The sequence below is a fragment of the Saccoglossus kowalevskii genome, chromosome 10, assembly GCF_978046115.1.
Source record: "Saccoglossus kowalevskii chromosome 10, keSacKowa6.1, whole genome shotgun sequence".
Taxonomy (NCBI): domain Eukaryota; kingdom Metazoa; phylum Hemichordata; class Enteropneusta; family Harrimaniidae; genus Saccoglossus; species Saccoglossus kowalevskii.
This window is the reverse complement of record NC_140650.1, coordinates 18,720,931-18,734,524: the sequence shown is the minus strand read 5'-3', so window position 1 is coordinate 18,734,524 and position 13,594 is coordinate 18,720,931. Positions and strand designations below refer to the sequence as shown.

Genomic DNA, 13,594 nt, shown 5'->3' with positions numbered 1-13,594 from the left:
GTTCCAGACTCATTATGTATGCTGATGTAATGGTCTATTTATAGACAGTGTGGGTATATATAGGGGAGTTGTTCAGCACTGAGTTCAGATCGGAGATCTCGTTGAATTGTATTGGAGTTTAAGTATCTAGTTATTGGAGTAGTGGAGTTTTACCACGTTATTGTACTTGATGTTTGCAAAGTATAATAATACCAGTACCAGTTGAAACCTCATCTGTTGGCTCCGTGTTCGCATGTTATCATCGCCGCCAGGGAAGTTTTTATGTTACTGTTGCCATTTTGGTATTTGAACCATCACACCTGTACTATACCAATTACGGTAATATTACGTTGCGTGTGACAGTAATATACATTGTTTATTTACATGAAATTCGAACACGCGCTGCGCGACGACCACCGTCCTTTAAAATAACATATCACGCTTTGACCATGGCAAACATGTAGAACTGGTGAACGTGTGGTGTTTATAGCGAGGTTTGTACTAGTGCATTGCGGGCGCACAACAACTGACACTGTTATTTTCGTTATGATCGAGTTTCGTCTTAGTAGACCTCACAAAGCGGGAGGGGGGGTCCTCACCTGCACATGCTTCAGATGGCCATTGCGTGTCATTGTTAACAAACAAGCGTCTACCCATGAGCCTTTGCGTTTTACCGTGTATTGTTATCGTCGCTTGGGACTCAATTCCCGCGCGTGCGCAGGTGACGACACTCCCGCTTTAACACAGATATTAGACCGATTATTGGTAATCCGCCTGTCCATATTTGAATATGCGCGTCATAAATTGATCCACACTTGTGACACACAGACAGTAACAAGGTCCTTTTTATTACTAAACATAATACTTCAAGTTGCATCTTCCTGTAGGCATGAAATACAAAGCGGGAATCCTCCAATGCTAATTTAATATTTAAAATAGTCTTGAGATGAAATTAAAAGATTTCCACAATTGACTATTGGACGTACTATGGACGTACTGTGTTATTGGTCCATGAACGTACATACATGTATAGGTTGCACTGCGAAAATTATAGAAACTTTAAAATCGATCAACATTTGCAAGTTATGTTGGAAATCAATATCACCGAGCTTGGTAACAGTTTAGGATTCGGCCTTCAGCGACCTTTAACCTCTTACCTAATCATATGTCTCCCCTATGTGACCAATCCCATATGGCCGGATGTAAAAAAACAGCCAGTCATAGCGCATCCTTACTGACCAATGATAATGGTGTAATAGATACCCTTCCCGCCAAAATTAAGAATGTATATAAGTGTTGTCTCGGTAGTGTCTCAATAGTGTTTCAATAAATCTGTTCAACTGTCAATAGCTGGTGTCGTTTCTGTATCTTGTCATCATCCGAAGAATCCTACTCCACAAGTTACTTGAACAAGCTCAGCACTGTTAGATATATACTTGGCATCATGTTTCGTTATTTACTGACTGAAGTGGAAAACCAGAACATTTTTAAGCGATACATTGTAATTGACTCCTGGTAAGTCTCGGTCAAAAAAAAATCACATGTCAATAGAAAAATGAAATCCTGAAAATAATGCTAATGTTATTATGTTATTATTGTAATAATTACAATCGAATTTAATTGTTTCACTAGTCATGAATATTACACCGAATAAATATGCTGAAACTTACATCTAGTGAAATTATTTATGTAAACAACAGATAAATTGAAAACGCCCTCACACGATTTTTATTTGCAGCATGCGTAAAATGGAGCAGATATCTTACTATGAAACAACTACCCCGAAATCTACAATATATAAAAGATTTAGTGATAATTGTGATTTAAATGTTAATATCTGAAATACTGGATATGATTTGCGTGAAATGAAGAGAGTTTTTGCCCATGTTCCTGCACCGACAGTATCACCCGACTCGCACGTATAGACTAACACGATGTCAATGTACTTATTCTATGCGTGGTGACGCAATGATTGAATATACTAACAATGCATGTACCTTTCCGATAAGTCGTATGTCGTATGTTGGGAGTCTTTATGTGCTGCGTCTGTAATCTCTAATCTATAGAATAGATGATATAATTGAAGTGTACAAATATACACACTATGTGTATCTAACCATGAAAGGTACTCCGTAGTACACAGTTACATGCATGGATAGTACCTTCCATGATCTAACTGAGCAAAATGTGGGCACAGCTTTATGTCTACAAACCCAATAGAGGACATAGTTTAAAGTTGAAGAAAAGAACATGTAAAACTGAACTTAAGCAGCGTAGCTTAATCTTCAGAAGTGTTAATTTACCAGAGTTTATTATCTCGTCACCAATCTTAGAATTCAAATCCAGGCTGGACAAAACCCTAGATAGATGCTAAATATTCATTAGACTGCTAACACATTCAACATTCTCAACATGCGTTAAAACTATTTTAGCATTGTATTGTTTAGATCAAAATCATCAGCCTGTTGTATGAAATTATTATTATTATTAAGTAGCGCCCTCCAGCGACGAACGCTTATATGACGTTAAGACGTAACTGGGTATGCGCAACTCTGTTTGGTCACTTTGATTTACTTGTATAAGATTCGCGTATTGGCTTCACGGTTCTCCATTCGTCATGTTTGTTCATCGTCACTGCTGTACAACCAATAATTCCTCTGTCTTACATTTGAAAGGACATGTCCATTCTCCTCTTGCCTGGAAACAGAGTCGCTTTCGCTTTCGCGCCTCACGTTTCCTAGATTCAGAAAGCTCTTACTTATTTTCCGGGTTGACCTTCCTATGCGTTTTTGCGCATGCGTAATATACGCCGTCACTATGGCCATTCCCATGAAATTGATGTTGAAAAATAGGAATAGTCTCATTGTACTGAGAAAACTGTCGGTAGTTTCACGTGGCATATAGTCGCCGAATCCGATTGCACTAATAGATATAACATTGAAATAAACACACGTGAAATAAGTCCAACCCTGCCACCACCAGTAGTACAGAGCACCCAGTAATATAAAGCAGATTAATACAATGAAAATAAGCATCATGGGAAGTCTTGGAGGTCGCGGGGTGTCTGTCCGTTTGCGTATTCTCCGGTTTACGCTTTTTCGAATGTTCCGGTTGTGCGACAACACCTGTGTGTCGACAGCGGCGACCCACACAGTCGCCTGGGGAGATAAGGGTTGCGCGTGCGGAGAGAGTCGTCTACTGGACGAAGCACTCATAGGACCGGTCGCTCGCCTTGCATCGGAAAGACAATTATCATTCATCGACGCATGCGTCCCCTGCTCGCTTCTCTGTCCACCGCTGTTCTGTTTACGTTTACAGCACAGCGAGACGAAGGCTTTTCCGATCAGATGAAACAACAGTTTGCTCGAATCTCCAATGATATGAAACGTGAGCGGTATTCCAATGATAGCATATACAATACACACGAAACGTCCAAGAGTGGTTGCGGGAGCTCTGTGACCATAACCTGAAAGGTCAAATAGAAATGAATGAATCAATCAATTAATCATTTAATAATTAAGCAGCACGGATTTTTCTAGGTATCGCATCCCTTCTTCGAATACAATGTAAAGAAGGAATTAAAGCGGAAGGGTCGTCACCTGCGCACGCGCGTGGGAATCCCAAGCGACGATACCAACACATGATAAACCGCAAAGGCCCATGGGTAGACGCTTGTTTGTAAACAATGACACGCTATGGCCATTTGACGCATGCGCAGGTGACGACCCCCCCCCCCCGCTTTAAATAACGGGCATTTTGTAGTACCGGTATTATGGGAATACAATAAATATTACTTGCACACATTCAGTATTCATACCTCCCACCATTCTTACTAAATTAACTTTATTGACGTCATAAAATGTGTCTAATAGTCGGTCTGTAAGCCTTTAAACATAAAGACCTATGAACTCTCAGAAACTGCCCGGGGGAATGACTAGTTAGTATACACCTCTTTATACGCAGATGATTTTATAGAGAGTTCACTCTGTATTATAAATCGTGGTATTTTATGTACAATTACGGGAACATCAATGTTTTATTGAAGCGTTTTTTACTGCTATATTATGGTTTTATACATTGGGAGCATCTTGGGGTAAAGACACGGTCAGTGCACAGATTGTTGAATTTTGAAGAGCTTTTTTTAATTATGGAATGTTTGATTGAAATAAAACTTATAATTATAATTAACAATAAAATTGATAATGGTAATGGCTGAAAAAGGATATGTGAACAAGATTGCGCTTTTTTGATAATTTGTTTAATGGTTTATTTCTGTAGGAATGTGAGTGTTTTGCAGAAAAAAATATCGTTATTCGTCTAATAAAAATATGTAAAACACGAATTCACATGCGCTCGGATTTTATTATACACAGAGAACTTGATTATGTTTAGTGCCACAATAATGTTTTATTTTACAATAAATCTGAAACATATTGTTGAAAAACTTGAAGATACAATATCACTAGCAAACAAAAGTCAACATGTTCAAAATGAATCACATTGTCTCTCTTCAAATATATCATTCTTTTATCTACCTTCATTTTTAATATATACTTACTGAAACAGCTTACACGCTTTTTACGTTTAGTGATGTTATACATTATGTAAGTACCGTATATGTGTGTGTATGTCAAAGGTCACCTCAGACAACAAATCAATTGTTCGGGGTAAAACCCAATCACATTTGTATTATAGCGCATGCGCATTTAAATTCTATGTACAAGTCACGCCCTCTAGCGTCGAAGTGGTTTCGAGACATACTTGGTATAAGGTCGCCGTTCACACATCGTCCGAATCGCACGGTCTCGTGTCTTCGACCTATAGGTCTCTACACGATAATGTGCAGGATCACATAGGCTAATTGCGTATCTTAAGCAGTGAGATCTGATTGGGCGCGCCTCGAAACAAGGCGCCCAGTCAGCTTGGACATACCAAATTATAAAACAAAATTCCACTACCTGTTTTGTCGCTATGAAGACATCCTTCCCACATAAAACTGCGTCGATTGCCTGTACCTGATGAGGCTTGAGGGCACCAACAACGACAACTTTCGCAATTTTATCATCACAAATATTACGATTTATGGGCTCCGCCATTTTGTTTAAAATGAAACGCCAAAAAGGGATTTGTAACACGCAAACTGATTGGAAAATGATTAGCCGCAACTGACTACGGGAGGCGCTCTTAGAACACGCATATTTGATGGTCGTTCTGCCAAGGTCTGTTTAGAGGCTTGGCCGAATAAACTTAGACCTTGGCTAGCGAAGATGCCGTTCACAGCGTCGGTGTTGACTTAATAGTTGTCTGTCAATAACAAAAAATACGAATGCTTAGGAAGTTACTTCAAATATCAAAATACGACATAACAAACAAGTGTTATCTTTGAATGAAATTGCCTTCACGCATCGACGCCATTTTGATATCCCGTAAGCACATTTTCGCTAAAGGGAGGAAACTATTGTAAAGGTGTATTACAAGTATGAAACGGGCATCTCATGTGAACCGAGCTAGCTGGAATCAGCAAATGCACACATATCACGAGCCACTGAAATATTGACACAGTCAGGCAAATGACAGAAATTCAAATGTCATATACTATCCATCAACGTAGTTTGTACTTATTGCATTAATGTAACAACGCACATATATCGTGGGAATCATAAATCAATGGCGGCTTTACAAAATACACAACCCACTTTGTATGAATGAATCCCCAGGCTGTGTTACGCTTAGTCTTTCATACATAGTTATACAATACTTTGCTGAAATTATTATTAGTTTTTATAATAAATATTATATCCCCAGAGCAAAAAATAAAATAACACAACCGTTGGTTGTAATGTAATGGACACCGATTCGAAGAGTTCTAATATTAAAGGGTCGCTGTGGAGTTAATGAAGACAAAGAGGTTGATAGTTTGCTGACATCTCAAATTATGTATTTCACATCGCAAAAATGAATAATAAAATATCGCAGATTAAAATGCCGGAAATATAATTCTTCGCCGACGTGAAGGAGATCATTTGCCGGACAGCAGTTCTCCCTGCGTGAGGGTATAAACGTACATATCTGAGCTGTGATATATGTTTTACTTTCCTCTCAGATGATATACGTTAATTTTAATCTAACAAAAAACAAAAAAACAAAACAAACAAACCCCAAAACAACAACATTAAGGTCACCTGAATCAATACGAACATGCAAAACAGAAGCAGTGAGGTATATACAGTTATGATCACGTCTTTCTTGTTTATTGTGTCATTGGTCGTTGTAACCGAGATCAACTCCATTTGCCTACCTTGTAGTGTGAAAGATAAATATTTGAAAAGTTATTTTTGTGACAAGCTCGGCAAACAACAAAATTAGGTACCACAAAAACGGTTGACGCGATGACGTACTCGCGTAATCACGTGACACAAACTAAAGAATTACTTGCCATTAATCAACTATAACGTACTCTTAAGGAATTACAAGCGAATTGATTCGATTTTAGCTGTGTGAAAAAAGTTGCATAACTCGTTCGGCTTGATCGTTTATGCTGAGTATAAACCAGGAGCAACATCACGGTGATTGGTGCGAATGGCAGGTATTGTGTCAATGTTATCTTCACGGATGAAATGTACGAGCATTTTGACAAATGAGAAGATTTTCAACAAATTAATTAATTGGCCTGCTCTCCAATCTATTTTTGTAAATGTAAAGAAAAGAAGATTCATTACTCTTTATTATCGGAAATGCAGATTCCAATTAGAACTCTGATTTCAACAGCTGATTTCAACGTTTCAGTGTGGCTGGATGTGATAACTCTCTTCTTGTTCATCATTGTATTTCCTTTCCAAAAGCTCATTACGTCTCTCATTTCATTTGCAAACTGGGATTGCGCCTCAAAGAATTGGATAAAACGGACAGTAATAGATCAAAAAAACAGTGTTGTGCACACTATCACAAGTCACTGAGATAGTATTTCTACCCTGCAATCTCGACATCGTCTTCTTGTGACGCAATTTGTTTTCCAAATGAAATGCAGTAATGACATTAAACACGTTTTCCTTGACAATTTATTTCCGTCTTTGAGTCACCAAGATACCCGTCGATTGAAATATAATAATTATATAGTTTTTTTAAATATACTGTATTTTTTTTTGTCAAAGACGTTGTGTTCCAATTGCAAGTCTAACCATCTATCATTCAACTATTTGGCCATATTGAATTCTAGTTTTACACTATTTAATGTGATAACTGTTAACTGACAGAAGTGGTGGTGCTCGGGTCCAAAAAGTATATTTTTATAAGATTCCCAAATTTTGATAACATTGCGGGGGAGGGGGGTGTTGTTGTTCCAATTATACAAACATTTTGATTGAAATAAAAGGTGAGAATTCTAATGTGATAACAAAGTATGATCAACTCTCTATTTTTTTACAAAACGAGATTACATTATCTTGAAAAAAAATATATTCATTGGGTGCCTACGTGCAATTTCTTATTTGTTTTTTTCAAATAATTATCTAGAATTTGCACAGCAATACATTTTATTATATTCAAGGACGATTGTATTATCTAAATTTTATCTGACTGAGCGATCTAAAATTATACGAGTCCTGTTTCTAGCAATAACATAATTTTTTATCGAATATTAGTCGCCCGGGAAGCTGTCTCCAACCAAAATAAATAGTCTTTTTCTGCACGTCTTTTCATACATCAACAAATCACTCAGTGTATACACATTTATTTTATAGCTGTTCATACCAACGGAATCGTTCATTCAGCATTACGAAAACCATACCGTCTAGATTATCATCATGATTATCATTCCCGAAAGAAGCAAATATATTTTTAGATTGTCAATGCATCTCGTCTCTGGAAATCCGCGTGCATTTAGTGGTGAGGCGCACGTGCAGTGATGATGAGTTCGACGTGCGCGGTGTTACGTTCGAAATGTGTATGTGATTTATTTGTTAACGAAAACTATAAAGTTCAGTCACAGGGCATATACAATTGCTGATTACTTCCTATCCACGCTTCTCTGCATCTTCTTTTAAATTCCGAAGACGTAGATACGAGTTGTCTGCGTTTATTTTGGTCAGCATAGTGGGAGCAAGGTTTCGACATAGAATATGCTTTCTGTCTCAATTTCAATACATTTTTGTGGTTTATTAGTACAACTTTATGAGTTATCTCCTGAAAAAATCTTTTTTTTGTTGTTGAATGCAACTTCAATAATGTGATAGAATTGCTTCGATTAATGATATTGAAAATATAGCACAGACAATTTCCAAATTTGGCAATGCAGTGTTCAATTGTAAAATTACAGTTTGTATAAGCATGCATGTTTTTATTGCAAATAACAGCACACTAATTTAAAACAAGACAGGATTAACGTGATCCATATCAACAGCTTTAACATAAGCAAGACAGTTTTTTCTGGAGATAATGCTGTAGCGATAACTTGTGACAGATGAAATTCGTCTCCATTCTACTTCCTGTTGCAGAACGGAAGTTCAGACGAATTGATCTCAACACCAGTTAAATGATAGCTGAAATATTCACACATGCTGCTAAAATATCTTATAAAGTCTTATAATTAAAAAATGTGTGTATACATGCAGTTTGCACTTGTTACTTTTCATAAAATAAATAACGCACGTACTATTTTGATCAAGAACTGAGGCCGATTAATTATGTCAATTTATCCAAAATTCTCTATACAAATATAGAAAAATACACAAAAAAGCAAAACGTTACAATTTGAAGGATACTGCATGTCTTAAATAAGTAGGAACGTACTGTGAATAAGTGCCATGAACAGGATGCTTGCCACGTCACGCGTTGCCATAACTATGAATCGTATGGCCTACAGGGAGCGCCGATAACATGACTAATGTGCTAAAATCTATTTCGAATGAGAATAAGCCTAATTACAATGTTTCACCAGAACGTAATCTAATCGGTTACTTGAACGTAAAACATTAATTGTGTAACTAGAAGTTCTTTTACAAAAAAGTTAATTAATATTGACAGACTACATTAGTTTAAAATGTCTGTTGTCATAGCTTATCTATCCTATCGATCGTTTAAACTGTGTTTGTCTAATTAACAACGTTAATTTTACAGACCACTTAACTCTCAAATGCTATCAATTATTCAAACGCACTTACGAACAAACTGTCACTCAAGTCATTTTAAATTCAAAAGACGAAGTTTCGATTTTCACCTATCCAAGTAATATAATGCTTGGAATGTTGATCATATGATTTGAAATTGAAAAAAATGCTTAGTAAATTAAATTTGGGATTATTCTTTAAGATTTTAAGATCGATACTGTTTGATGTATGATCCGCCGAAAAGGAAAAAAAAATATATGTGTAACTCGCAACCTTCCAGTACAATAAGTCAGTTTTCACACATATAATCCGCACGCGCAAACCAATCATAGACCAATCGTTGCTTCACGTATATACATCAAGACCGAGAAACAGCTTTGATATTTCAAACCCGCACTACTGGCCACTTCACTGATCTGCAGTACTAATTACCGTGATGTTCGCATTTCTAGGAATTGTTCAATGCGCACAGACAGTGACCATGAACAATTTATTGACATGCGGAACTTATATGTAATTAGTATTCTTATTCGTTATAGCTCACGAATAAAATATGTCACACGGAAAGAGATATACTGGACGTAGTTGCATTTATAAGAAAATATTTCAAAATCCTTTCAACACAATTATGCTGTAACAACACAGTTACTGCGGTTAAATCATAGACCCTCTATAGACCCTCTTTTAGAAGGTCTATGGTTAAATGTACCCGGAATAAATAAATAACTATTACATTTTATAGCTAAGGATAAACTGAACATGGTACTACTGTAACATCGAATCCGTGAAATTGAGCCACCCGAGAAAGAAAAAAGAAGACCACATGTGGACACTCCACAAGCAATCGCAATTACATTGATGCTATCAGCTCTGTAATTTACCGAGTTAGTATTAGTCAAGGTCAATAGATGTCCTTCGTCGGAATTTACAGACACGAATACGTCAAAGAAACACAGATAATGTTGATGCCCGATGATACATTAGTGAGCCCAGCTCTCGCTCGTATGTTATACTCAATACGTTCCAATTGCATGCCATTTCAGTTCAACGTAGGTTTAGCAAAGTATTAACCGAATGTGGATGGATACATGTGGCAGAAACCACGGTCTTAATGACCTTGTTGCTGTTGTATAAATTATTTGGTTTTCATAATAAAGTAGATATATAGTGCAAACATTGACCAATGATTTGTGCATGAAAGTTTTTAATCTTGTAAATATAAAAACAAAAACATGTTCCAGTCACTAGCATACATTATGCATTCTTGTAATAAGTATTCTCGCATACAGCTGATAAAAAAAATCCTATATATGAATGTTGCAATTAATTATGCAATAACTGGGAAATCTGTTGACAATATAACCCGTTAATTCTATGGTGGCGATGCACAGTATCACATCATATTATGGAGATATATTGTATATGTATTGTAGATATATTGTACGCCTATAGCGTATAGGGTCAAGCGTGATGACAACTACTGTTAATTAATTTTTAATTAACAGGGCTGTTAAATATTTATAATTAAGTTGACTATGTATAACTAAGCGCGCGTGTATCCAGCACCGAAGGCAATTACTAAAAGATGTAGCTACATTACGCTAGGGAATGTCACGCACATTTAAACACGTAAATGGTTATTGGAATTGACAACAACAAATAATATTACGTGTAGCATAATGTTGGTAATACATAGTTTGCCACATAAACACACACTTTTTGAACCAGTCAAAAATTTAAATAAAAAAATGACAAATGCTTAAATATAGTTAATTATATACACCGGCTTCAATACTATTAAGTGAAAAATGTATTCAACATTGTTAAAGTGGATTTGAATATGCAAATATCTTGGTTGGTTTATTTCAGCTGAACGTGCTATACACTGATAGTTCATTTTAAAGAATATTCTATGAAAATGATCTGAACAAAACTCCTCATTGAGTTACTTTTAAAACACAGTGAAGAGCACAAATGTGGGGCCTTGCTTAAAAACGTATTTATATAAAAATTGTAAATGTCGATCACCAGCTTTCATTCCAATTCAAGTATTCAATGAGATTTGCTCAAGATAAATGTTGTGTCTATCCATATTGCTGCTTATAGCGTCACGTGACATAACGCTGGCTGATTGGATAATTTTAAACTAACGATGATGTAACAATACTATTTTTTTATTGGTTGCATTATTGTCAGAGTAATTCCCTTGCACGGTAGACCAAATGTCGCAAAAACCCTGTATTAAGACCGCGCGCCAAAAATACTCCAGTGTTTGCTGTACCTGCATTGGTTGACAAAAATTACCACGAAGCGTTAGAACGTCGAACGCGGCGTCATTAAAATGACACGTGACATTAAATAACAACGCACAAGGACAGTATTGATAACTATTCTGTCCTGTATTGTGGGCATAAGTGGCTATCGATAAATCATATTGTTTGATGTGATGTGACATCTGCAAATATATGTCTGCAGTGTAAATCACGTATTTGTTAATATTTGTTTAACAGCATTTGATGTGCCGACGCTTCTGTAGGTCATTGTGTAAAATTCCGAGGTCGGGTCAGTTCCGATCAGAACTTACGACTTACTATATATTGATTGATCGTTATTACATAATAGGCATTCATAACCTTTTATTAAACAACGGGCCATCTGTTGGAACAGTGTGGTAAATATAATACCATAACATGTGCTTAAAATAGCAACACATCTAGTAATCTAGGTGTAATAGTACCAAAATAACATTTCCGTTGAACCTCATTTATAAGGTTTGTGAATTGTTTCCTTAATATATGTCAATGTTGCAACATGATTGTGGCGATGCAAACGTAATTTGACTAAATTATTAGATTGTAAATAAATATTTTAAATCATTCTTAAATAGATTATATCTTTTGATTTTATTAATGCCCCTCCATCCCCATTACGACTATTTAGTGTTTTTCCACAGGTTTTCTAAAATTTGATTTTTTCATTGTAAATATAATTGTCTAGTTAACTGAATGGCAGTGTTAATTTCATAGCTTTCTTTAACTACAATTATTGAATGCTTAATTATGAAATCAATAAAGCAACAATATAAATATTTAGGTTTGTTTCTGTTTGCTTTTGTAAATACCAAATTCCCATCTAATACCAATTGCGTTGAATGCTAATATCAATACTGTGAACGACGCCCTGCACACCTGGTATACAACGATATACATACAACTCTTAATCTCAACAAATTTGTAAACCTAACAAGTTTAGAATTACGTAATAGTTGAATGAGGAGCGATGCGACTAAGATGGCGGCAGACTTGGGTTAGTAAGTGTGGGAACAACCACTGGACACGTAGTGAACATGTAGCCTGAAACAACGCTCCCCCATCTGTTGACTGACGTCCACCATTAAGCCGTCAGAAAATCGACTCATTGGATATTCGTGGTCACGTGTCCAAAGCACACAACACTGAATGCAAGATTCACACCAGTTGGGTTATGTTCATATACAATACAATTTAACAATTTAACAATTATAACATTGTGCATTGGACAGTTATTATCAGAATTGCAAGAGAGAAAACGATAAATAATTGTTTTGTCGAATCAATATCAAAATTGCTACGTTGAAATTGAAATTTGTGATAAAAGCCGTGGACAATTTAGCGTTTAAGTCAATAAATATGGAAATTCATAAAACGCGTGAGTATCTGCCGTCGATGTAAATTATGTATTTTCATTGATCGCCTGTCAGTTTTACACGGTTATTTTTTTATTATTGTGACTAAACTATTGTATTCTGCTGGTAGATATCAAATGTGTCCCTGAAATAGACCGTGTACTTAAACGGTTACTGATCACTTAACTGCAGTTTATGGATATAATCCGGTGTATAATGTGGAAGCTATGCACGATATAATAATCATGTTGTTCATTTTATGTCGACTCACCGATATCTCATTACCACGAATTCTCGGAGATTCTCTGATAAAATCTATTCTCGGTAAGTTTAAAACAGGTATATGTCAAGTTATTCAGTAGAATATCGATTTTATCGGGGATTTCGGCGACCACAAACCCCGGGCAACTTGCATAGACAATCTAGTATATATGCTATACTATTATCGATTAGAGAATACGAATCCGCGGTAACATGAAAACGATCTCGAACTAATATTATATTTTAAGTCATTACGAGGATACAGCAAAGTACATACACCCGATACGCGTCGACTGATACTCCCCTATTAATGGTCTTCTTCTTGCATGCATGAAAATCGAAGAGACTACTTACTCCAAACAACATGGAAAGTGACTAGTTCAATGTTGTATTCCAGCTTTGTAAATCCCGATATTTTGGAATTCTGACTGACAAGGGAGCAACGCAAACTTAGTTTATGACTCTTAGTTCGTTTTGATAAATTTTGTAAAATGAAGGCTCAATATTTTCCAAAACGTCGCCAGAAATACGGTTGTGACCTCACAGTAACACTAACAATTGTGAACAAATAGTTAATCTTTTGGAA

General features: G+C 36.2%; 1 protein-coding gene across 1 annotated transcript in view; it reads right to left on the bottom strand.

Moving 5' to 3' along the window:
* Positions 1 to 2,594: 2,594 nt before the first annotated feature.
* The window catches only part of LOC102803113 (TWiK family of potassium channels protein 7-like), a 29,414-nt gene continuing 18,414 nt past the window's right edge, over positions 2,595 to 13,594 (bottom strand). The window contains exon 2 of the mRNA XM_006817837.1: positions 2,595 to 3,445. Within this exon, the coding sequence (XP_006817900.1) occupies positions 2,595 to 3,445 (851 nt within the window). The remainder of the gene's footprint in view (positions 3,446 to 13,594) is intronic.